This window comes from Ctenopharyngodon idella, chromosome 15 (genome assembly GCF_019924925.1).
Source record: "Ctenopharyngodon idella isolate HZGC_01 chromosome 15, HZGC01, whole genome shotgun sequence".
NCBI lineage: Eukaryota > Metazoa > Chordata > Actinopteri > Cypriniformes > Xenocyprididae > Ctenopharyngodon > Ctenopharyngodon idella.
This window is the reverse complement of record NC_067234.1, coordinates 32,023,712-32,051,447: the sequence shown is the minus strand read 5'-3', so window position 1 is coordinate 32,051,447 and position 27,736 is coordinate 32,023,712. Positions and strand designations below refer to the sequence as shown.

Below are 27,736 nucleotides of genomic sequence, written 5' to 3'. Positions count from 1 at the left end.
AAGTAAGTTGAAGAGTTTGTGTTTTTACCATATATGGACATGCCGGTGCTAGAGTTGGCGTATTCCAGGTGTTTGCCCAATAAGGCGCTGTGTTGCAGTTCAAGACTCTCTAGCCCCGCCCTTAACTCCTCCCCCAAGACCATGATGTCACAATAGTCCAGATTATGCGTGATTTTCTTCAGTACACCCGAACTATGATCTACACACATACAGATTAAACAAGTGGGATATCTTCATGAATAATAATGAAAAGAAATCTCTTTCTCTGCCAAAATTCCCATAGTTTTCGAAAATATGATATATAGTGCATCTGGACTACAAATATGATGCATTTTTTTGGTCCAAATTTTTATTTTTGGGCGTAAATGTTGCAAGTCATATGTTAATATGTTCATTATATTTTGAAGATTATTATTTTTTTTAAATGTACACCGTTCAGTCTCTTAGACTTACAAAGGCTGCATTTATTTGATCAAAAATACAGCAATATTGTGAAATATTATTAAAATTTAAAGTAACTATTTTCTATTTGAATATATTTTAAAATGTCATTTATTCCTGTGATGCAAAGCTGAATTTTCAGCATCATTACTCTAGTCTTCAGTGTCACATGATCCTCATTCTGATTTACTGATTTGATGCTCAAGAAATCAATATTGAAAACAGTCATGCTGCTTCATAATTTTGTGGATACATTTTTCATTTATTCTTTTATTAACAGAAAGTTCAAAAGAGTAGCATTTCTTTGAAGTAGAAACCTTTTGCAACATTACAAAGACATGCTTATACTGTAATTTTTAATCACTGTAATGCATTCTTGCTGAATAAAAGTATTAATTTAATGAAAAAAGTGCTTAAAACTTTATTTGGAAAGAGCAAGGAAAATGTAGTTATAAATACATAAGCCCTAAGGATAATGGAGGAAGCGGTGTTTCAGATTTAGAAAAGCATCCTCATGAAACACTCATGTCTTGTGTTCAGAGTGAGGAAGGTGCAGTGAGCATCTGTCTTTTATGATTTATTAACATGTTTTTTGCATTTACTGTTGTTCTGTTGTTTGTCACCAAAACAGCATGACACCTGTGCCGTTTGTCAGTGAATAATGTGCTCTGTGCTGCGTTTGGGGGTTTTGTTTGTAGGTTGTTTTTTGTTGCAGAAATAGTTTACCCAAAAAGCAAAAATCTGTCATCATTTACTCACCCTCATGCCTTTGACTTTCTTTCTTTTGTGCAACACCTAAGGTAAAGTTTAGCAGAATGCTTGGCTGCTGCTCTTTGTCACATCCGGTCAAGCTCCAAAAATGATGATAAATCACCGTAAATTTGTGAGCTATATTCCAAGTCTTCGCTCACGTTATTTGCTGAAAATGTTGCCCTAACAAATCTCATTCTGGTATATAAAATACGGTGGATCAAGATTTGTTTTAGTAAGCAGAACAATGTAAATATGAGGTTTGTAACAACATGATGAGTAAATGATCACAGAATTTTCATTCTGTCCCGTTAGGAGGAGAAAGGTGATTCTAGAAACAATTTTTCTCTCTACCTGTGTTTGTAGGTTCATCGCTTTTTGTAACTGTGCTGATGATATGCAAATCTCTGAACAGGGATAGGCCTAGGGCAAGGTCGGAGGCGGGGATGGTCAGGTGCTCCGCCCCAGTGATTGTGATGCGTGGTTTACTGGGCTGCATTACCATGACAACTGCCTCAATATCAGGGACAGAAATACACACATCCTCTCCAAAACACCTGCAGAGATCACAAACACAAAAACACAACCTTGCATATTTTAGATACACACTCAGGGTCCAAAATTAATGCACCAAATGCAATAGCCAAGTTTGAAGTTTGGAAACATTACTATTTTTAAAGTCCCCCTGAAATCAAAATTTAAGTTTTAGCTTTTTTGTATGAATATGTTAGCCTTAAGGTTATGAATTAAGCTGGTGTGTTCAAAAACAATGATAAAATTCACACTTAGCAGATATAAGCATTCAAAAGGTACAGTCTCTCACTTCTGCTAAAATGGATCACGGATTTTCATGACATCACCACAGACTTCAGCTTCTCATCAAATCTTCTGTCCAATCAAATGCTCTCTAGAATCTGAAGTCCCGCCCCCTCCTACACTATAAACAGATGCTGAAGCTGCAGCTGAAATCAGTCATTTGTTCACACATTTACTAGTTCCTACATGGTGAATGACACATAGTGCACTATATAGAGAATAGGGAACGATTCAGACAGTGTAAATATGCTTTCCATTGACGCGAATGAAGTCTGTTTTCATGTTAGTGTCACGTGAACTGCCACAGAGTGAGCACAGTCTGCTCCGGTCCAGAGACACGAGAGCACAGAGTGGATCATACGCGGCACAGACCACAAAACATTCGAACACATTTGAATTCTACAAACAATGCTATATTTGTAGCAAAGCAAGATGGAGGAGAAACTGTTATGAGGAAAATTGGGTTTTACAAGCTCAACGGCTCTGGCTGAGCTGTGATCTAGCTGAAACGCTATTGGCTATTTTGAAAAAAGGGGAGAGGCTTCTAGATATATCCCGCCCTGTCTTCTTGTTTCATTGGAAATTACGTCAACAGTGAATAAAGATGCACGTTCCAAGGCACTTCAGTGGGCCTTTAATGTTTTTGAAGTCTCTTATGCTCAAGCCTGCATTTATTTGATCAAAAATACAGAAAAACAGTAATATTGTGAAACATTATTACAATTTAAAGTAATGGTTTTCTATTTTAATATACTTTAAAATATAATTTATTTCTGTGATGTAAAGCTGAATTTTCAGCATCATTACTCCAGTCTTCAGTGTCGCATGATCCTTGAGAAATCATTCTAATATGCTGATTTATTTTCAGTGCTGGAAACAGTTGTGCTGCTTATTAAAAAAATTTTTATTACCTGATACTTTTTTTCAGGATTCATTGATGAATAAAAAGTTAAAAAAGAACAGCAGTTATTTGAACTAGAAATCTTTTGTAACAATATACACTACCGTTTAAAACTTTGGGGTCAGTAATTTCTTTCTTTTTGTTTAAAGGAAATTAATACTTTTATTCAGCAAGGATGTGTTAAATTGATAAAAATGTGATAGTAAAGATTTATATTGTTAGAAAAGATTTCTATTTTGAATAAATGGTGTGATTTATAAGTTTTTATTCATCAATGAATCCTGACAAAAGTATTACAGGTTCCAAAAAAATATTAAGCAGCACAACTATTTCCAACATTGATAATAAATCAGCATATTATAATGATTTCTGAAGGATCATTTGACACTGAAGACTGGAGTAATGATGCTGAAAATTCAGCTTTGTCATCACAAAAATAAATTATATTTTAAAGTATATTTAAATAGAAACCCATTGTTGTAAATTGTAATAATATTTCACAATATTACTGTTTTTTTTTCTGTATTTTTGATCAAATAAATACAGGCTTGATGAGCATAAGAGACTTCTTTCAAAAACATTAAAAATAGTAATGTTTCCAAAATTTTTAACCTGTGCTATATATAATATATTATATATATAATACACACACACACACACACACACACACACACTGCAAAATATCTTTTCATGACAAGTAAGAAATATTTTGAGCTGGTAAATTTTCTCTGTTCACTTGACGTTGGCAGATGTGGCATGAAGTTAATTTTGGATCCTGCACACACTCCTTCAGAGGTGAAGACATATAAATAATACGAAGCATTAGACAGTGATTTGTTGAGTGTAAACAAATGACTTGGAGCCGTTCCCAACTCATTACGGAGACTGCAGTAGCTGATAACTTAAAACAAAGAGAAAAACTACGCCTGGAGTGAATTAATAACACTTCAGCTTTCTTGAATCTTGCCGTAATTGGACTTAATAAGCTTAAAAGCAAAACACAAACTGTGTTTACTAGAATTAATTTACAACTCTAGTGATTTCACCGGCGTGAAGCAGCTCTGAACGACAGGAAGTAGGACGTTCTGCCCTCTCTAATTAAAGATGTTGTTTTTAATCCTGACGCAAACAAACACTCACATTCATCAAGACAGGAAATGAATGGAAGAAACCATCTGTGACTGAAGGTTTAGATACACTGAGGCTTAAAAAAGATTAATCCACATTTCATTGTGAAACAGCGGTTTGCTAAAAGATACAGTAGGTTTCAACTATAATGTGATTACTTATTCTTTTAGAATATGTGACTACTGACTGATAACTAAACAAACTAGTTATATTGATGCATGCTACATGGCATCTTTAGCCATATTTGGATGTTAATTATTTCTCAGGGTGATGTGTGTAGGACATTTGCATGGATTTTCCATGATGAAATTCATGCATTCAAATGGCAATGAGGGCATTCTGCCATATATACAATACAAAAAACCTGGATGTCTGCCTCAGATCTGTTTAGTCTCATGATTGTATTCCAACATGGCGTTGAGAAAGCCAAGCTTGAACTGTCTTTATTGTTCAGTATTAAATATTTAATTGAGCATGCTATTTTTTTTACATTTAGATTGCCTTTGTTTGCTGTCACCTATTGTTCACCTAAAATTAATCTTTCGTAATAATTTAAAAGCCTTTTTACAGTAAATGTCATCTTTTGCAAGTCTCAAAATTAATATATATCTTTTTTAATATTGTAAATTATAATGTTGTTTTGCATGTAGCACTTTTTTTTTTTGCTTCCAACGATCATGAACAAGATAATTGAGATAAAATAGTTGTTGTGCCGCATTCCTTTTTGCAATGATGTTTAGTAAGTAAATGTTTAGTAGTTTTCACTGAAATCCTTACTACTAATCATTAATTCAGTATATAAAAATAATAAATAATACCAAAATAAGTTAGACTGAACATTTTTTACAGCACTGTGAAATTGTGAAATTATATTTAAAGTTCAAGAAAATCCACTGTTAAAAAGACAATTAAAAAAAAGTTCAGTGTCAGTAAGTGGGTAAATAATCGGGAGCTCATTTTTAATGAATACATTATTTAATTAATAAATAAATAATTAGGATGCCCTTGTTACATGCTTAACTTCACGTATCATTTAAAATATTTGATGCGATTTTTAGTGTATTTTTTGTTATAATATTTAATTTTTTTTTCAGACAAAGCATAGAATTTTATGTTTAGTTATAAGTTGAAAATAATTATCAGCTTGTTATTGGCCAGAATTATAATATCAGTGCATCCCTGATGATTTGGATAGGGCAGTGGTTCCCAAACTGGGGTTCGCGTACCCCTAGGTGACAGAGGGGGTACGCGAACAAAATGCCGAATTTTGCCGTTCATTTAATTCTTCCCTACCTTAAAACAACAATCACAATTACAATTGTGTGATATAAACTTGTGTGAATTTTGCAGAATTGCATGATATAAACTTACAATTGCATGTTATAAAATCAGAATTGCGAGATATAAACTTACAACTGCGAGTTATAAAGTCAGAATTGCGAGATATAAACTTACAACTGCGAGTTATAAAGTCAGAATTGTGAGTTATAAAGTTACAACTGCAAGTTATAAAATCAGAATTGCGAGATATAAACTTACAACTGTGAGTTATAAAGTCAGAATTGTGAGATATAAACTTGCAACTGCGAGTTATAAAGTTACAACTGCAAGTTATAGTCAATTGCGAGATAAACTTACAACTGTGAGTTATAAAGTCAGAATTGTGAGATAAACTTACAACGGCGAGTTATAAAGTCAGAATTGCGAGATAAACTTACAACTGCGAGTTATAGTCAGAATTGCGAGATAAACTTACAACTGCGAGTTTTAAAGTCAGAATTGTGAGTTATAATGTTGCAACTGCGAGTTATAAAGTCAGAATTGCGAGATAAAAAGTTACAACTGCGAGTTATAAACTTACAACTGCAAGTTATAGTCAGAATTGCGAGATAAACTTACAACTGCGAGTTTTAAAGTTAGAATTGTGAGTTATAATGTTACAACTGCGAGTTATAAAGTCAGTCTTTTTTTTTTTCATCAGAATTGGACTTTATAACTCACAATTGCAAGTTTATATCTCGCAGTTGTGAGGAAAAAAGTCGCAATTATCTCTTTTTTTTTTTATAATTCCGTGGAAGAAATAAGCTTCCATATATAGTTTCTCTTTTCCATAATTACTTTTCATGCCAAGTTGCTTTAATTCAGAGTCGTATAATTTGCTGTGCTATGTGCTGTGCTGTTGCTATGTTGGTCTCATTAGCAAGTAATGTGTTAATTTTTTTGCAAAAGTAAGTGTAAATGAATGGTGTAAATTACATTTACAAACACAACACATGGTCTTGTCTTAATATAAGTCTGTCATCTGCATGGTAATGAGAGAAGCAAGCGTACAATTATATGTCTTACTCATAGTAATATAATACTTATATAATTGCCTTTATTGTGTGTGTTTTAGCGTTGTATATGTGTGTGTGTGTTCTCATGCTAATTCCCTGTGGATCTTGCCAAAAGAACTCCGCCCACTGCCTGTCTCGAACCTCAGAGGGGCGGGTCATAATCCTCTAGGGGCTTATGCATATTCATGCTCAGTTTTGAATAATCACAGGGTGCCGGTGGTTGTGCGTGTGCTCCAAAAAACAAATCTCTCTGTCATTCTCTTTCCATTTCCCTGTCTGTACATAAAAATTAAACCTCCCTAAGCATGGAATATGAATTAGACAAGAACTGGAAAAGTGAAAAGGTTACAAGAAGAGTTAGTATCACTCATACGCAGGGTTAGGGATTTAAACTAGACAGTAAGCAAGCAGCAATCTTTCAGAAAATGTACAAATCTAGTTACAAGTACTGTATTAATTTTTCCTACAAATATACAAAACAGCTTCTGCTTATTGTTTTTCACAGTATGATACAGTTTTAATAACTTTTCCAGCCCTGAGCCGAGGCACAGATTAAAATTAAGCTCTTGTATGACTCTGGGATGTGAATCACAACTGTGTAACATTGAAATAAATGGTTTGATCATTCATAATGCCATACTTCAGAGCTAACATTCTAGTATTATAGTTCAGAGATGACATCTCATGAATATTTATGATCTTACTGCACTGCCGTTGAGATCCGGAGGTGACGCGCTCCCATAATGGGAAACTGCCGAGAGTTGATGTAGGAAACTTTCCTCAGTGCGCTGTTCATCTGCTCCAGATCCTCGCCCTCCATCACCACCAGAGATTGAGCAGGATTCAAATGAAACTGGGAGAAATAGACACGCCAAAACATACATTTAATGTGTGTGCTTAAAGCAGACTTGAATAGGCTGTGAATCTGAATTGAATTGTTCACATTCTGCCCTGAATTGGAATTTGAATTAGAAAGAATGAATGGATGAGGAATTTACTGATTTAAAAGAAATTCAGTACAGGAATTGTAACAAGTGTTGCAACAGCCATAATTATTACATAATGCATATTTATTTTGAATGCATTTTGAAATTGATTTCTAGTTTTGCTCTAAATCATTTCATTGGCTGAATATGTATCTTGTGTATGTAGTGTAAAACATGCTCACACAGTATTGTCTGATTTGTAAGCCAGTTCTTGTCAGTGAATCGGTCAAATTAATTGGTCTGTTTTTGAATTATTTTATCCAGGAAAAGTCTGGAAATTCATTGTTCAAAATATATGGCATTTCAAAAATTAATTATAATCTAATGTTTAACTACATTCCCCCTGTTATTGGCTACATTCCCCCTGTAGTCAATAATTTTATCCCTTAAAACTCCTCTTTAATCACCAAAATTAATTATTTAAACCTTTTTCCTGTGAAAAAAGTCTTCATGCCTTAAAATAGCTTGAATGTAACTCTACACCCTTGCTTCATTTAGTATACGCGGATCTATGAATACGCTAATTAGCCCCGCCTCCACTCACTCACACCAGCTCAGAGATCCACTTGGTCAACTTACTGAGGTAAACGCTGCACAATGGGATCGCTTTTTACAATGTCGGACACATAATGGTAATTAATATGATTAGTCTTTTGCTTTACTACGTTATCAAACAGATAATAATGTGTTGATAATGTTACACAAACCATGTTCACATTCACGACAGCTGCATTCTAACAGTCATCCTTAGAAACGCTTTGAACAACTCAGAACATCAGTGGAGAAAGGCATATATTTCATCATAACATCGTAATATACATCATACACCCGCCATATTGCTAAATCTACCAAATTTTTCATATCAACAGAAAAATATGCTGGGATAACCTGGATTTTCTTGAGACTCCCCTGCTTCAGAGCGATCATGGTTAATGATATGCTAAACCCTGCCGTTTGAGACTGTCTTTGGTTTACTGCAGTTTTAAAGAGAAAATACTCAGCAATGGTGTTGACATGAATTTGCACGTGGTTTGTCTTAAAGCATATTAAAAACACCACATAGACATATAAACATCATTAAAAAGTTGTTTTTCACCACAGGGGGACTTAACAGGTATGTTTTTAGGTGATTCATATTGAAAATTAAACCCCTATTATGCTTTTTTGAATTTTACATTCAACTTTCATCTCACATCTTTAATGTAGTGTGTAATGTAGCTGTTTGTGAATGCAAAGTTTGAAAGATCAAAGTGCACAACAAATAAAGTTGTCCCCTAAAAGAAAGAATAGATTCTGAACTGCTTAAACGAGTCATCAGCAATTCCAGTCTCACTTCCTGTTACATACCCAAGTAACAACGTAACTAATTTGCATAACGTCAGCATCATTGGCTGCTCACGAACAACATCTACTTTGCCCCGCCATCAAACACTATAGTTGCAGCTGAGACTGGAAGATGCTGTTTTCTGCGCTGTGAAAGCAAATCCACTTTGATGCACTTCAAAAGGATGAGGACTTGGGCTTGAATTGATACAGTAAAACCGACGCCATCGTTACTTTTCATATATCATGTATAATTTGCTGAGGAAGACTCCAGAGTGGAAATTCAGATATGGTAATAGGTGTTTTGTTTTCGACACCCACTCTAAGCGGTCGACCAATCACGGAAAAGAGGGGTTTAGAGAGACTGAATCCTTTGTCGCACCATTTTCAGACTCTTTGAGAAAAGAGGTGATGTGCAATGTATATTATGAGAAACTTAAAGGACCTTGGATGCATGTAAATTATTGTAGGAGACCTCCAAAACAAAATTAGGAACCTTTAAAATAGCATAACGGGCACTTTGAATTCAAATTCTGCATCTTGTTTGGCACAGCAAGAATTGAACTGGAATTTAAAAGGCATTATCAAATTTGGCTCTGAATGGAGCACAATCCTGCTTTGAGCTTAAAGTTTGATCAGACCACCTGAGTGAAGGAACACCTGTCGTCTGTCTCTCTCTCTCTGTGTCTGTAAAACCTGCTTTCATTTGCTCCTCAAATCTTCCCTACAGCTTCTTGAACACAAAAGAACAGAACAGAACAGAGGAAAGCAAAGCGGAAAATGTGTGTACAGAAATATCTCTCCTTTAGTCTTGTCTCCTGGCTTTTTTTGGTCTCTTCCTCACTCTTCCTCCAAAATACTGAGTTTCTACTCTTTTCTATGGTTTCATGATAGACTATGGTAATCTTGTTTTCTATATTAATGCAAAGAGACATACAGTACATTCAGGCTATGTAATTTTTCCAGCATGTGCATTCCTTGAAATCAAATCTGTGACCTTGAATTACTAGTAAAGGCAAAAAATTTTATTGGCACTGCGAACTGGCTTCAAGCGCAGCTCATTAATTCAGATTCATAATGTTGAGTTTGTAGAGTCTGTTTTAGTTAGCTTTGAGTCTGTAAACCTTTATCCTCGGTCCGAGGCTCTCCAGTGAAGTGATGTCCAGCCCTTCTTTGCAGGCCTGTAGGCAGGAGATGATCGTCTGGCTTTCAATCTTCCCCGGTCGTATCGTCAGTCCAGACAAACTGCCTCGGAAATATTGTGTAAACTTTGCTTTAGAGACCTCGCCACCTGCAAACGCAAACATAAATATAGACACGCTAACCTGATAATAACCTCCTAAACTTATAATGTTATTTCAATGCTTATAATTTAGTTATAATTTAGTTTTTCATGACCATCCTTTACCCTCTGTCTGACAAATAGAATTAAATGCGCTGTTTTTGCTACTGTAAATAAATTAATACTCAACACGGACACATTAAATTGATCAAAAGTGACAGTAAAGACATTTATAATGTTACAAAAGATTTCTATTTCAAATAAATGCTGTTCTTTTGAACTTTTTTTATACATCAGAGAATCCAGAAAAAATAATGTATCACGGTTTTTCACAACAATATGAAGCAGCACAACTGTTTTCAACATTGATAATAATCAGAAATGTTTCTTGAGCAGCAAATCACTATATCAGAATGAGTTCTGAAGAATCATGTGACACTGAAGACTAAAGTAATGATGCTGAAAAATCAGCTTTGCATCACAGGAATAAATTACATTTCAAGATATATTCAAATATAAAACGGTCATTATAAATTGTAATAATATTTCACAATATTACTGTTTTTACTGTATTTTTGTGAGCATAAAAGACTTCAAAAACATTAAAAAAAATCATACCAATCCAAATATTTTAAAGAGCGGTGTATGTAAATGAGCTTATGGTTGTCAATAGAGTGATTGTTTCTGATTGTCCCATTTTTGCTGCCTAGTGTTCATAAATGGTCATGGTGGACTGGGGAAGGAGTTTGACATTATGAATGTTAGTGTAGACCTTATATTTTCATATTATACTGTATTTAACAGTTTGTTAGTTTGTTTTTTAAAAATCCAGTTTTTCATTATTTGTTTCATGTCCCCTTTTTAGTGAACTAGGTCCCATATATAAAGGATAAAAAATGAACTATGCTTCCTTTAAAGGGAGGGATTAAGGCACGTCTGAATTAAATTTAAACATATTATTCCATTTGTAGTAAGAAATAGGTGTTGTAGTCATTAAATATTTACTCTGTTATGTCCAAAGCTCTCTTTATTTGTCCAAGATCATTAGACGTAATGATGCCTTGGAAGCCTTTGGTTACCTTTGGAGTCAAACAGAAACACAGCCTGTTAAGTTATTGACCGATTGGGCAGCTGCCTTTAATTTCAGATGCAGCCATGGATACACAGACCCACTTTATTCATCACACACGCATATATGAAATAAATTTAGGCTTCAGTCCAGCTAGAGGTCTTCAGAAGCTGCATTGAAACAAAGCAATCATATGATTAAACCTATATTCACTGCTGAAGTCAGAGATAATGAGCAATTACCTGCACCTATCTGCTCTGTATGAGATGAGTTTGTGTGTAATGAAGCCTCTCTGAGTGTGTTTGTGATCAGGTGACAGTGAGATGAGATTCTGAGCCTCAGGCGATGGCATACTGATGTGTATCAGGCCGGTTTGTGTGTGTGGGTTCACATGGATGTAGTTTATGGAGAAAATTGTCTCAGCAACATTGGTTGAGACAGTTCAGCCTTGCTATGATTCTCAAACAAACAGATCAATGTGTTACACATTTCAGGAGAAGAGTGAAATAGAGGTCTGCACTATCATTAAGCCTGAACCTGACCCGTTTGGTATTGTCAAGGTTTAATATGAAACCTGCTTGCATGCTTTTTTTTTATTTTTTAGAGTGCTTTTATGCAATATGTACACTTTATTTTAGCTTTATTTCGACGATTTTTAATAGATTTTTAAAAGTTGGTTATTAATACCCCACAGATCATCTATTGTAGCTTTTCAAATTTGCCCCATTTGGGTGTGAGCAAAAACACTGTTTTTGTGTGTGTCGCTTTAAATGCAAATGAGCTGCTGCTCCCCGCCCCCTTTCCAGAAGATGGCGGAGCTTTAACAGCACATGCTTTGGTTGCTCAACAACAACAAAGCTGGAGAATCTCACGCAGCCAAAATGATGATTGTAGTAATGGTGTTCAGTCTTACATTGTTTAAACCGGAGTTGGACACTGATGGAGAGACTCAGGAAGAAGTTACAACTTTTAGAATGCATCTGGATGTTTCTGAACGGTTAGTGGATAAATTTATGTCGTTTCTGTGGAGTTGATTCACCTCATCGACTAGCATGTGCCATCATGTTAATCTTTTGTGCAAAACCCTCATGGACGCCCACTATACATAGCGTACCTGTTTGCCAAACAGAGCCATACACACCAGGCTGATGTTTATGATTGCTATCAAATGCTGTGAATGGTTTAATATTTTTTCCAAAATATCGCTCGGACAGAAATGCTCCTTTGTTATCAATCGAGCTTGCCAGGGTCAACTTGCAGGCTATCCAAGCTAACGAATGAATAATGTTCAGTGCTCGTCTGTGCAGCCAATGACAGAACAGTTAGCATGCTTTGCTTGAACTTTTGCCATGGCGTTAGAACTGGTATGGCGTTTTCACTTGCGGAAAAAAAAAAAGATGGCGCTGTGGGTGGAAACGTGCAGATTAAGGGGCGGTAATATTATAATAAGATCCCCTTCCTACATCACTATGGGAGCGAAATCTGAGCGGCTCATTTTTTCACATGCTTGCAGAGAAAGACTTGCCAAAACAAAGTTACTGGGTTGTCCTTTTTCACGTTTTCTGGGTTGGTAGATGCACCGGGGACCCGATTATAGCACTTAAACATGGAAAAACTCAGATTTTCATCATATGTCCCCTTTAGGTGCAAAAATCCACGGAAAAGAAGTCAAGTTGGTACTCGCGAGCTGTTTGAGAGGCGGCTTTATGTGCGTGGCATTTATATAGATCAGTGGTACTTTTGGTGTGAGCGTGAAACCTGCAGGAATGATTAATATTATGCACAATATAAGCACTATGGTATTGGTGTATCAATACTGCAGAAAAGGAGTATGGGAACCATTTCAGATATTTTAGTATCAATACATATCGAAATATCGATATTTTTGACAACAAATACTCTACTATAATCTATGTATACAAAGCATTGTACAACTGAACCAAAATAATGACCACCGAAACAATCTCTGAGAAACCGTTATACCCCTCAAGCTCCGAAAATCTTAAAAGAGCAAATGTCCAGTCAGCTCTCACATCACTTCCTTTGATTTTCTTCCACATGCACAAGTAATTTTTTATGATCTGTCTCTCTCTCTCATATTTCTTTCATTATGAAACAAAGCCCAGAGACACAGAAAAGAGAACATGGGCAGGTTAAGAGGTCAACTTTGTTTTTTGGAGCTGTTTTTTGTTTGAGTAGAAGCTATGTTCTGAAAGAATGAGGAAAAAAAAAAAAAGTTTTCAAAAGCAAAAGAAAGTTTGTTTAGTGGAAGAATTGTTCATTGTGGATTTGCATTCTGCGAGAATTTATATTTCTATGTTGAATTTAATGATCTCATCATGAGCATGTTTTGAAGAAAAACCCAGAATTTTCAAAGTCACATGCACATTGACCACACCCACAAAACATGTCAGCCACGCCCACATTCAATTCCTCTGACCTTGCCAGCAGGCTCCTACAGTCAGCTGCACGTCAATCTGAGAGGAGTGGATGGGCCAGTCATCTGTTACCAAGTAAGGGTCGTAGGTCACGCCGTCCACATATAGAGTCACCACTGGGAAGTCAACGCTGATGACGTAATAATGCCACTCCTTATCACAGATCTGAGAGGAAGAGACAAAGAATTTCACAATATCAGCATGATTTTTGTAAATAAAAGCACATACGGGCAGCCTAAGGGGATTTCCACATATCTTTTGTTTTTTATTTTTGCTTCAGAGTCAAGAAAATTGAAACAATGACTCTGTTAGTTTTATGTAACTTGACTGCAGAATGCCACAACAAATTTTTTTCACTAAGCTTATCTCAATGCTTTCTGGTATTCATATCTCAACTTAAAACCTACTTGTTTACCCAATACTATCAGTCATAACATGTTCTTTAGACACTCTCCTAATCCTATATTACCAGCTGTAATTCTCTGAGTATTTTTGTTATGTGCATTTATGTTGCATCTACAATTCTTTGTCTGTTACTTATTGTCATTATCCACTATCCTCTTTCTGTTGTTGCTTAATACTATGTTATGTATCTCTGTTTTCTGTATTACAAAATTGTACCATGATATGCAACTGCAATCATCTCTATCTCTGGACTGGGCAAATGTCTATTGTCCACTTAACTAATTATGCAATGATTGTTTATGATTGTGAATCGACTGTCTATTATGTTACTGCTTTTGTAAAGCGTCCTTGAGCTTGGGAAAGTCACCTATTATGTCAAGTCACCTGTATGTGTGTGTGTGTATATATATATATATATATATATATATATATATATTATATATATACACAATACAGATTGTTTCAAAGCAGCTTCACAGTAATAAACAGGAAAATAACAGAATCAGTGATGCAGATATGAGACATTCAAATTCTGCTGTAAAGCAGCTATAACAAGACAATAGTGTCATTATTCAGCTCGAGTCTGTTCAATGTTGTTTCAGTTCAGTCCAATAGCTGTGTAAAGTTAAAGGGTTAGTTCACCCAAAAATGAAAATAATGTCATTAATTACTCACCCTCATGTCGTTCTACACCCATAAGTCCTTTGTTCATCTTCGGAACACAAATTAAGATATTTTTGATTAAATCTGATGGCTCAGTGAGGCCTGCATAGACAGCAATGGTACTTCCTCTCTCAAGTTCATGTGAGTTCAGTGGTTCAACCTTAATATTATAAAGTGATGAGAAAAACAAAATATCTAGTGATGGCCAATTTCAAAACACTGCTTCGGAGCGTTATGAATCTTTTGTGTCGAATCAGTGATTCGGATCGCGTATCAAACCACCAAACTGCTGAAATCACGTGACTTTGCCGCTCCGAACCACTGATTCGATTCGTAAAGCTCCGAAGCTTCATGAAGCAGTGTTTTGAAATCGCCTAGATATTGTTAAAAAGTCATTATTTTGTTTTTTTGGTGGACAAAAAATATTCTCGTCACTTTATAATATTAAGGTTGAACCACTGTACTCACATGAACTGATTTAAATATGTTTTGAGTACCTTTATGGATCTTGAGAGAGGAAGTACATTGCTGTCTATGCAGGCCTCACTGAGCCATCGGATTTCATCAAAAATATCTTAATTTGTGTTCCGAAGATGATCTTACGGGTGTAGAACGACATGAGGGTGAGTAATAAATGACTTTTTTTTTTTTTTTTTTAATTTTTGGGTGAACTGACCGTTTAATCATCAATTATGAAACAAGTTCAATTCAGTTATAAAGCATCACTGCAGAAGACAATTGTGTTGTTGTTCAGCTCATTTGCATATAATTTGCATTATATTTCAGTCAAAACAAGGTATTTAAGAAGGCAGAAAAATTTTTTTTCCTCCTGTTCAGACCAGATATTGTGTGTGGAGTGCTCTTATGATGACTGTCTAGATAGGCAGCTCGCTAGGTTTTCGAACAGAGTTATTATGTAACATCTCCTCTGATTAGGCTTCTCTTTTCTCATTCCCTTGCATTTCTTTTCTCTCTAAATCTGTTCTGTCTTTATTTTATAATTGTCTTTTATAACATTCTCCAGTTCTTTCCTTAATAATCCCATCGAAGCTCATCATGAGAAAGAAAGGCAAGGAAGGTGTAGAGGTGGGTGGAACTGGTGAAAGGAGTCCAGGAGAGATTGATGACATTAGTGTGTGAAGAGGCTCTGACAAGCCGTGAAGGAATGAGGGTCCAAACTGAAAGAAAACCACTGGCCTCTGTAAGAAAAGTCTGAGGCAGAGATAACTAGATCCTCTGAAGAAAATGTGAGTGGTGTTTGCCCATGCAAAACATGTGGCATGATGCTAAAGGGGTTGTGGGTGGTTGCCAGGGTGTTGCTATGCGGTTGCTAAGATGTTCTTTGTGGTTGATAAAGGCCTTTTGAAGTGAAGCGATGCGTTTGTGTAAGAAAAATATAACAAGTTATAAAGTAAAATATCTAGCTTCCACCAGACAGCTTCTGTATTGATGTGGTCCTGTTCGGTATCGCAACTTGACTTGTTTAAAATGTAAACAGGCTCTTTCATTTTGCACTGTACACATACTGTGAATTCTGAAAAGGTTTTTTTTATGTAATTTTTTTCATAGGTGCTTTGGTGTGCGTAAATTATGGACTATATGGGATATTAGGTGTCCTTTTTCACCCTTAAATCTTATTTTTAATAGTTTAGTTGTAGTTAACAATATCAAATCACTATCCCTATCTATTATCAGTAGTAGTAAATTAATGGTAAACCTTGACTTAGCAAATAGGCTACAATTAATCCCTCTGAAATGCTTCATTAGCTACTTCTCATTTTGAAAGCTGCGTCCTTCAGAGGTCGCATTTGAAGGCTGCATACTTCATCAAGGCGGTCTTATTTAAGAAAAGTAACCATTAGATTGCAAAGTAAGAAAGAAATTACAGTATTTTAAACTTCACGAGGAATAACAGTCAATTTTATTACCGTTACTTTTCTTAAATATGTCATCCTTGATGACGTATCCAGCCTTCAAAGGCGACCTTTGGAGGGACACAGCCTCTGAAATGAGACGCATCTATTGTCATTATGAATTTGCTTTGTTTTTGTGCTATAGCACAGTGATGAGGGGAATATCTGTCTCTGTTTGGCCCATTTGGACCGCTGCCACTCAAAAGCACACTTTAGCAGACGGTTTCTGCTCGCTCTGTCACACACAGTGTGTGTTTGTGTATTTGTGTGTCTGGCAGGCGGTCTGGGTCGTAGAGTCTAGTGGAACTGATTGTTACACCCTCACACGAAACGTCTGTGTGAAACCATCAGACACTTCTCATCTTCACTACATCTTTCCTCCTGCACCTGAAATCTCACCATCCGTCTTCCTTCTCTCACTTCTTCTCACTGTCTCACTCTCTACTACCAAATTGAAGCTCCCCCCCAGTCCTCATTTTTCCTTTCTCACAATGCACCATTCCCTCTACAGCTCCCCTGTTTCAGAGTCAGATCTGCAGAGAAAGGACCTACAAGATCATATAAAAAGAGTTGAATGTCACAATGTCAAAAAATATATCCATGCCACATTTTAATAAATAAATAAATAAATATATATATATATATATATATATATATATATATATATATTAGAGATGCACCTATACTAAATTTCTTCACCGATACCCCACCGATAGCCGAGTGATATCTGCCGATATATATTGTACGTAATATACACTGAACAAAATTATAAATGCAACACTTTTGTTTTTGCCCCCATTTTTCATGAGCTGAACTCAAAGATCTAAGACTTTTTCTATGTACGCAAAAGGCCTATTTCTCTCAAATATTGTTCACAAATCTGTCTAAATCTGTGTTAGTGAGCACTTCTCCTTTGCTGAGATAATCCATCCACCTCACAGGTGTGGCATATCAAGATGCTGATTAGACAGCATGATTATTGCACAGGTGTGCCTTAGGCTGGCCAAAATAAAAGGCCACTCTAAAATGTGCAGTTTTACTGCATTGGGGGAGTCTGGGGGGGTCTGAAAACCAGTCAGTATCTGGTGTGACCACCATTTGCCTCACACAGTGCAACACATCTCCTTTGCATAGAGTTGATCAGGTTGTTGATTGTGGCCTGTGGAATGTTGGTCCACTCCTCTTCAATGGCTGTGCGAAGTTGCTGGATATTGGCAGGAACTGGAACACACTGTCATATATGCCGATCCAGAGCATCCCAAACATGCCCAATGGGTGACATGTCCGGTGAGTATGCTGACCATGCAAGAACTGGGATGTTTTCAGCTTCCAGGAATTGTGTACAGATCCTTGCAACATGGGACCGTGTATTATCATGCTGCAACATGAGGTGATGATCGTGGATGAATGGCACAACAATGGGCCTCAGGATCTCGTCACGGTATCTCTGTGCATTCAAAATGCCATCAATACAATGCACCTGTGTTTGCTGTCCATAACATACGCCTGCCCATACCATAACCCCACCACCACCATGGGCCACTCGATCCACAACGCTGACATCAGCAAACCGCTCACCCATACAACGCCATACACGCTGTCTGCCATCTGCCCTGTACAGTGAAAACCGGGATTCATCCGTGAAGTGAACACCTCTCCAAAGTGCCAGACCCCATCGAATGTGAGCATTTGCCCACTCAAGTCGGTTACGATGACGAACTGCAGTCAGGTTCGAGACGACGAGCATGCAGATGAGCTTCCTTGAGACGGTTTCTGACAGTTTGTGCAGAAATTCTTTGTTATGCAAACCGATTGTTGTATCAGCTGTCCGGGTGGCTGGTCTCAGACGATCTTGGAGGTGAAGATGCTGGATGTGGAGGTCCTGGGCATGTGGTCTGTGGTTGTGAGGCCGGTTGGATGTACTGCCAAATTCTCTGAAACGCCTTTGAAGACGCCTTATGGTAGAGAAATGAACATTCAATTTACGGGCAACAGCTCTGGTGGACATTCTTGCAGTCAGCATGCCAATTGCACGCTCCCTCAAAACTTGCAACATTTGTGGCATTGTGCTGTGTGATAAAACTGCACATTTTAGAGATTAAACATGCAGTTTTATCACACACTTTTATCACAGTTTTATCACACACTTTTATTGTGGCCAGCCTAAGGCACACCTGTGCAATAATCATGCTGTCTAATCAGCATCTTGATATGCCACACCTGTGAGGTGGATGGATTATCTCGGCAAAGGAGAAGTGCTCACTAACACAGATTTAGACAGATTTGTGAACAATATTTGAGAGAAATAGGCCTTTTGTGTACATAGAAAAAGTCTTAGATCTTTGAGTTCAGCTCATGAAAAATGGGGGCAAAAACAAAAGTGTTGCATTTATAATTTTGTTCAGTGTACATTTTGAGATATTTAACTCTCTCTATAAAAAAAAACTATAATTCTAATTGTTTTCATATAAATTAAAACACATTTTCCAACCAAAATTCTCATTATGGTAATTAGTCTGCATGTTTTTGTAATTGTCATTTAATATGGCTTGCAATATTTTTGGATGGCGAATGATACAATGGTTGAAGAAAACAACAACACCCTAGCAACCATATAAAAACATGCCCTGGCAACTAACTAAAACACCCTAGCATCTTATCTTTTTTAATTTAAATATTTAAATATTAATAAAATCAATTAATTACTATAAATGAAAGGCAATATGACAAGTACTACCATGACATATACTTATTGAAATATACTCAATAATAATAATAAAATAAAAAATTAAATATAATAATAATAATATAAATAATTTTTGCTTTACAGTAAGGAGAATTATGAAATATGAAAAAAAAGATGTACAAAAACAGGCTTCATTTTTTTAAAGCAAAATATGTTCTTGACAGGCGTTGGGAGATTCAGCCAGAGCGAGTGTTATTTTTCTGTATTTTGTTAATCGATTTCTTCTCTCTGTGCACATAGGTCATCACTCTGTGTTCTTATTATGAATAAATTGATTTCTTTTTTGATTTCTTATTTGTATTCATTTTTTATTCCATTCAGTGTTTTCCAACCTCTCTTCTCTTTCTGTGGTTCTCTCTGTGTCTCTGGGCAGACATTGATTTTCTGCAGGGATGTGTGTGTGTGAATGTGAGAATTTGTGGATGTGGACAGCAGTAGTGGAGTTCAATCCTGTAAATTGTAGTTGAATTACTGTTATTTTAAATCTAGCACACATTTTACTGTGTTTTTTGTTTTTAGGGATGCACTGATACCAAGCTCATGTACTTGTACTCGTACTCGTAAAAATACCCCCGATACCAAAGACCAATACCTCACATGATGTAACTGACAGAGACACTGGCGGCAGCAGCATAAACAATGTCAGCAATTAATGATGACAACACACACATTGCGAACTGCATGCTTTCAATCACAATTTGTTATCGATTAGTGAAGGCGGGATAGGCGGAATCGCGCTGAATGACACAGACCAGAAGCGCTCTCTCGCGTGTGCACGATCCCAGTTCTAAGTTCTCCTTGCGCCTGAATGGTCAAATGCACACATAGTTGTCAAAATGCCATCGTGTGGAGTATCTCACGTAAATACAGTCGGTTATGGCTTAAGTCGACGTAAACATTTGGGTGAAAACAGGATATGTGTCAGTATCCATGGATTCGGTCTTAAAGGGACTGTGGCCTATATTTGTCATTAATGTTAATAAAACAACAAAAGATGTTAAATAAATGTATACATGGTAAATAAACCTACTGTATCTGAACAACAAATGTATTTATTTTGTATCTCAATAGTATTTGATGTATTGTTTGTAATTTGTTTGTAAATTTCTTTTTATATAACAACAATTATATATATTGGTAATTATGCCCTTTGAAGGTTATTGGACACTGTGAAATTTTTGTTCTTTAAGTTTGTGACAAGCACATAAAAATTATTACTTTTTTCATTAGAGTAATAATAAAGAAGCTGTCCTACATTCATTAGTTTTACTGTGTTGTGCTTGGAAAACTGCAACATCACCCAAAAAAAAAAAAAAAAGAGAGAGAGAAATTAATAAAAATTAATAAATGTATAGGCATCGGTATCGGTGAGTTAAAAAAAAGTATCGGTACTCGTACTCGGTCCTTAAAAAATGGTATCGGTGCATCCCTAGTTTTTATATATATATATATATATATATATATATATATATATATATATATATATATATATATATATAATATACACACACAGAAAACCGGTATGTTCCACAAATTCCTCGAGCACACAGCGTGTCCACAGGATCTCTGGAGAGCAGAGCACCTTACTGTGTTATTTTCTCTGTGTGTGTTCGGTAAACGCACAGCGCTCAATCGATAGAGGTGCTAAAAGACTTATAGCCACACTAAGCCAAAGTCCACTTAATAGTAAGGCAATTTATCAAAGAGAGAGTGAGCGAGAGAGGTATAAAGAGACGGGTAGAGAGAAAGCATTTTCTTCAATTGCTCAAAAGCTGTAAGTACACTGGGCACTTTAACAGTTACTGCAGTGCTGTTGTGTATCTTGCATCTGTGTGAATCGTCTGTTTGTCTTTTTTCTATCCATTTTGCCCCTATTTCAGCAACTGTCTATTACCTATTTACCGGTCTCTGAGATGGTGCAATTTCAGAGTTTTTTCTCTCACATTTGGTTCTTCAAACATGACAAAGTGTGTCTCTGAACACTTAAGAGACAAGAGCTGTCTCAACACGTGCCTCACAGCTGTTGTCAAGGGTGAGTGCCGTATAAAGAATAGAAACTTACTGTACATTAAATATTTAGTGCTTATTTAAGGTATCTGAAATACCTGGTAACAATGGGTCTCGTTTGCTAATTTCTGCATTAAATCTGCATTTGAAATACATACTGATATCATGATTTAGAAAGTTTCATTTACATGTATTCCAAATTTACTATAAGACCATGGGTAAACTGTAAAAATGATTTTATTACTCTTAAAGGTGCAATATGTAAGATTTTCTGTCCGCTAGAGGTCGCTAGAGGCCTATTCAAAACAAAGGCGTAGCTTGATGATGACAAGTTTGAGTGCGGAATCTTGGGACATGTGGTCTTCACCTCAACGGCCGGTGGAAAAGAATTAGGATAGGGCTCGGGAAGAAATCATGTTCATGGATGCGATTATTAACGTTATTGTAGTATGAAGCAGAGCAGAACTGAGTGTTGTGGGAGTTGAACGAGGCCGCTGGAGCGACACAAGCAGCGGAACTTTTATTATGTCACAGTCGCTGGTGCTGCTTCCGCTTTTCCGGTCATGAGTATGAGGTAACGCAGCTCTGTTTATCATATTAGATACATTTGAGTGTGTTGAAAATGTTATAACGTTACTCTGTGCGTTCGCTCGGTGGCTGCTGTGAGACATTTGTTACACACTGCAGTAAGCTAGATTGGTATTAGAATATCATATTAAATGCTGGATGGCTTGTGTTGATAAATGGCATGCAATTAATTTTAAAACATATTGTATGATGGAGAAAATTCTGTATTACTGTTACTAAAAATAAAGCTGCATCTGATTATGCTATGTTAGCTACTTCATAGTGTTTTTCTCTGAAGCATGGTAAAGCATGGTACTCACAAAAAAAAATCAAGAAAATTAGATTTAAACAATAAGATTAAATGTGTTGAGCTATATAACAATAATTCGTTTTCTGTCTATAAATATATCAAACCAGTTGTTCCCTTGTCTATTAAAACATGTAATATATTAAACCGTCTTTGGTGTTTCCATGGTTTCTACAAAATAATACCGGAAGCCGAGGGTAACGTGGGTATGATGCAATTGACAGGTGACTCCTCACACGTCCCAGAGCCTTGGTTAAAATTGGAATTTTCTCACGATTTACAAATGGTTGGAAACATTTGGGATATTGTAAGTACTCAAGTGAACAAAATATGTAACACTGGCCTAGTGGTTTTTGGATATTTTACTGCAAAATTCTTACATATTGCACCTTTAAATCAAGAACCATTTACTTAAAGTCACCATGAAATCAAAATTGACTTTTTTTTTTTTTTTTTTATGGAATATTGCAGTATTTATTATTGGATTTATTCATGCATATCATCACTTTTTTTAACTTCAAGTGCCCTGGTAATCTTTAATCGAAAAAGTCTTTTCTGAAAAACTATCAAGTTTAAGTTAGTTTAAGCTTAAAACAAGGAAAAATATGTGCCAATGGGGTAAGAAAAAAAAAAATTGTTTTGTTATTTTTCGGACACTATTGGCAGGTATTTTTACTATTTTACAGACTTCAGAAGTATATCAGCATCAGGAACAAGTAAATGGTTTATTTTTAATGGCATCCTGGATCACCTCGGAGGATTATATGTTTATTCAGAGCATTTGACTGCAGATTGTTTTGTAAACGAGGCACAGTGAGTTCACAAAGAAACTTGTGTTGACAGATGAAGCAGCCAACTGTATTGGATCAGTGTAACGACTGAGACAAATCAGACACAATTATTTGTTATATTTAACAAATAATGTTTAAAACTCACTCTGGGGTCTGTCCCCATCCCCTGAGAAGACCAGCCTGAGCAAGGGCCTCAGTTACCACAAACAACCTCTTTGAGCTAATACCGCTATATCAGACAGCAGTTAAAACTATGTGATTAAAAAAGTATTAATTCTGAGTAACAGTATAAAATAGAAATGACATGATAAAATGCAGCCTGTATTGCCCAATGCACTGTTGGCAAAAAAAAAAAAAGACAAATTTATGTGCATATGCACCTATGGAAATTTTTCATGAGAATTTTTTGTGCATGCATATAAATATACTGATTGTACAAAGGTATAGTGAATGAGGCCTGCTGTCTTTTTGTAAAAATATATATAAAGCATATAATATACACCGATCAGGCATAACATAATGACCACCTTCCTAATATTGTGTTGGTCCCCCTTTTGCTGCCAAAACAGCCCTGACTCGTCGAGGCATGGACTCCACCGGACCCCTGAAGGTGTGCTGTGGTATCTGGCACCAAGATGTTAGCAGCAGATCCTTTAAGTCCTGTAAGTTGTGAGGTGGAGCCTCCATGGATCGGACTTGTTTGTTCAGCACATCCCACAGATGCTCGATTGGATTGAGATCTGGGGAATTTGTAGGCCAAGTCAACACCTCAAACTCGTTGTTGTACTCCTCAAACCATTCCTGAACCATTTTTGTTTTGTGGCAGTGCGCATTATCCAGCTGAAAGAGGCCACAGCCACCAGGGAATACTGTTTCCATGAAAGGGTGTACATGGTCTGCAACAATACTTGGGTAGGTGGTACGTGTCAAAATAACATCCACATGGATGGCAGGACCCAAGATTTCCCAGCAGAACATTGAGCTTGCCTTCATCCCATAGTGCATCCTGGTGCCATGTGTTCCCCATGTAAGCGACGCACATGCACCCAGCCATCTACATGATGTAAAAGAAACCGTGATTTATCAGATCAGGCCACCTTCTTCCGTTGCTCTGTGGTCCAGTTCTGATGCTCATGTCCCCACCGCTTTTGGCGGTGGACAGGGTTCAGCATGGGCACCCTGACTGGTCTGCGGCTATGCAGCCCCATACGCAACAAACTGCGATGCACTGTGTATTCCGACACCTTTCTATCAGAACCAGCATTAACTTCTTGAGCAATTTGAGCTACAGTAGCTCGTCTGTTGGATCGGACCACACGGGCCAGCCTTTGCTCCCCACGTGCATCAATGAGCCTTGGCTGCCCATGACCCTGTCACCGGTTCACCACTGTACCTTCCTTGGACCACTTTTGATAGATACTGACCACTGCAGACCGGGAACACCCCACAAGAGCTGCAGTTTTGGAGATGCTCTGACCCAGTCGTCTAGCCATCACAATTTGGCCCGTATCAAACTCGCTCAAATCCTTACGCTTGCCCATTTTTTCTGCTTCTAACACATCAACTTTGAGGACAAAATGTTCACTTGCAGCTGTCAGCAGGTGCCGTGATGAAGAGATAATCAGTGTTATCCACTTCACCTGTCAGTGGTCATAATGTTAGGCCTGATAAAAACACATAAAGCAAATGGAAGTAAAAATGGTGTTTTGTGAAGTGCAATTAAACACTAGAATTGGCATTTATGTAATTGAGCCAATACTCAGCACTCGCCCAAGAAAACTTCACATTTGCATAAATATTCATATCTTTTAATATCCATTTTCATAATGGAAACATAACACCATCCACTTACTAATTAAATTAAAGTCTCAGATTCTTCAAAAAAAAAAGAAAGAAAGAAAGACTAATTTAATTAGATTACTTTCTGCAGGGAGAGGAAAGAAAAAGCCTTTAGGAAAGATATAAAAAGATCACTCATGTTCTTTGATGTCTAAGACGTGCAAAGACCAAAATTTTTCTCCCTCAGGCCAGTGGACCCTCAACCTGATATATTTTATGCAATGCATTTATGTATTCATGAAACTACATTATGAAATTCATTTTAAGGTGGGTTGAAGTTCTTCTAGAGCTTGTTCTCCACTGGGAAAAAGGCTCTTTGATGCTTACAATCTCTGTAGAATCTTTAAAGTATCTTTGCATCTTCTAATGCTGAGCATGTAGGTAGCAAATGTACAGTTATGGTAATGAAGATTTCAAAGGAAAAGACCCAAATGAGAAACGAATGCAACAGCACTGCTTAAAATCCATGCTGTCCATAACACAGCTGCTCCTTACATCTTCAAACTGGTCTGAAGTTTAACGCTCTGATGTTTAAGTTCGTTTGATTGTTTTGGACAGCAGAACTTTGCATGTCCTCTGTGCCCAATGCTGTTGTAGTTCATGTAGTTCAAGGCCCCCTGCCATTTTTCTGATGGGTTTTTAAGTGGTCTTTGGCACGGATGCTCACGCAGTACGCTGTTAGTTTTGTGTTATGCTGCATTTGTGTGTTTGTTCTCACAGATGATTAAGTCTTCCTGCGGGTCTGTTCGCTGGCACAGCAGTGAGGAGAATTCACTGCTCAACAAACACACTCTTAATGACTTCACTGTTTTCTCTCTCCCTCTTTTTTTCTCATTGTAAGGCTTTTTCTTTACCCTAAAGAAGCGGATATTTGCATAATTATATGCTTAATGATAGACTAACTAAAGAATTGTTGCATGCACAAGATGGATTCAATTAACCTGCAGCAGACCTGTGAATCTAAACACAACACGAATGACACAACAGGACATTACATTTCCGAAAGGGTGTCATTAAGAGGAAATGAATTATTAATATTTGTTAGAAGGTGGCTGTTTTTGCACTTAAAGTAACAAAAGTACTATGACAATAAGTTTCTTTTGTCAATAAAATGAGGAGAGAGCAAGAATGAGGGAAAAAAATGAGGATGTAATGATTATCTATCTATCTATCTATCTATCTATCTATCTATCTATCTACTGTATCTATCTGTGTGTCTGTCTGTCTACAGTATCTATCGTTCCATCCATCCATCTATTAAAATTTATATTAGCTAAACACCCATGCAAGAATGCCTATGTTCTGTATTCATCTGAAGATCGGCTGAAATTAAATTCCTACAGTGAAACATCTTTTTTATACCTGCTCTAATTTCCAGTGGAATTCTGCTGGTCTGAAGGAGTCCGTCTGTGTGTAGTCCGTCCTCAGCAGGAACACCAGCCTGCAGTTATGCACATACAGAGAGTAATGGTGTCGGTTCATCTCTGAGAGAGACGGAGAAAGTGATAGAGATAGAGAGACAAAGAGAGCACAGACAGGTCAAGAGACAGACAGAGAATGCAATTACCTCTTGACATACAAGATAATATCTCTAAATTAAACCTGAGAGAAAAGAAACGGCACCATTTGGTGTGCGTTTATCTATATAGGGATCCTGGCAGGAGCGGATAGTGAACTTAACAGGGTTTGAAGTAGTGCTCCAATCGTCCAGTACAAATGAAATTCTGATCTTAACTGTTTCCTCTTCAACCCTGCTGAAAAGACCAGTGTGAACCTCCAAGCTTATCCTCCTGACTGCTTTTTGCTGGTCAGGTCTTGTTTTGGTGCTAGTATAGCTAGTAGACCAGCAAAGTTTTTCTAGTAAAGGCTGACCATGGAAGTCTTGGTGGATAAGCTAGATATACCCATAATTGTTTTTCCTGTGTGAAATACAAAAGCTTTCTAGATCAGTTCTGTCTCAGATATTTCTTGTAACATTCCTTTAGACTATTAGAAATAGACACAAATGAGTTAATGGATGAAAAAGTAAATGCATAGATAAATAATTTGTTAAATGGACGATCAATACTAAGAAAAGTCCCATTGACTTTCATTGAGGGGGTCAAGACTTTTGTAGAATTAGACTTATAGGCCCGGTTTCACAGACGGGCTTAGCCTAAGCCAGGATTAGGCCTTAGTTCAATTAGGATATTTAAGTATCTTTAATAAACGTACACTAGAACAAAAACATTACTGGTGTACATCTTGAGACAAAACAATGGCACTGACATATTTTAAGATATGTTAGTACAAGTTGCTTTCAGTTAAAAAAGCTCAAACATGCATTTTAGTCTAGGACTAGCTTAAGCCTTGTCTGTGAAACTGGGGGATAGAGTATTTAAGCAGTCTATCACTAGCAAAGCTGGATGACTATCCTAGGACAACATACTAGCCACGTGCTAATTCATGCTAGCAACAGGTTAACATGTTAATCATTCTAGCAAAACATGCTAGCAAAATGCTGATATGTTAACATGTTAAAATGTGCTCGCAATGTGTTAAAACATGCTAGAAACATAATGAATCATGTTAGCAACATGCTAAAAACATGCTAGCAATGTGTTAAATCATGCTTGCAACATGTTAATAATGCTAGCAACATGCTAAAGCATGTTAACAATGTGTTAAAACATGTTAACAACATGTTAAAACATGCTAGCAACATGCTAGTAACATTTTGTTGACTTTCTCTGAATAAAACCTTCAAACAAGTTATTTTAAACTTTCAGACCTGGTGTTGTCAAGCCAACATCAAAGTTTGTCATCAAACTTTACTCATCTATTTATATAATTATACTTTAAATTATATATTTATATCTCTCTTCTGAATATACAAAAAAATGGGATCCTATTCCTTAGGAGAAATATCTGAGAGGTATGAAAGCTCCATCTGCTCACCATTTATTCTTGTTACTATAGGAGAAACAACTGTAATTTCCCTTTCCTACATGCAGCATCCATGAGTTTTGTTCTCTATGTCTCACCGGTT

At 36.6% G+C, this 27,736-nt stretch overlaps 1 protein-coding gene and 1 long non-coding RNA gene across 6 annotated transcripts in view; one reads left to right on the top strand and one right to left on the bottom strand.

Annotated features, from left to right (window-relative positions):
- Positions 1–27,736, top strand: part of LOC127496214 (uncharacterized) — a 77,330-nt gene that overhangs the window by 4,858 nt on the left and 44,736 nt on the right. The window lies entirely within an intron of this gene.
- Positions 1–27,736, bottom strand: part of clstn2b (calsyntenin 2b) — a 72,953-nt gene that overhangs the window by 4,716 nt on the left and 40,501 nt on the right. For 4 of the 5 annotated variants that reach the window (XM_051863942.1, XM_051863943.1, XM_051863940.1 and 1 more), the window contains exons 7-13: positions 27,732–27,736; positions 26,071–26,192; positions 13,473–13,635; positions 9,806–9,972; positions 7,077–7,225; positions 1,546–1,748; positions 29–199 (exon numbers count right to left, since the gene is read on the bottom strand). The exon at positions 27,732–27,736 is cut by the window's right edge and continues 253 nt beyond it. In XM_051863942.1, coding sequence (XP_051719902.1) covers positions 29–199; positions 1,546–1,748; positions 7,077–7,225; positions 9,806–9,972; positions 13,473–13,635; positions 26,071–26,192; positions 27,732–27,736 — 980 coding nt within the window. The remainder of the gene's footprint in view (positions 1–28; positions 200–1,545; positions 1,749–7,076; positions 7,226–9,805; positions 9,973–13,472; positions 13,636–26,070; positions 26,193–27,731) is intronic. The other variant, XM_051863944.1, reaches the window with a different exon arrangement.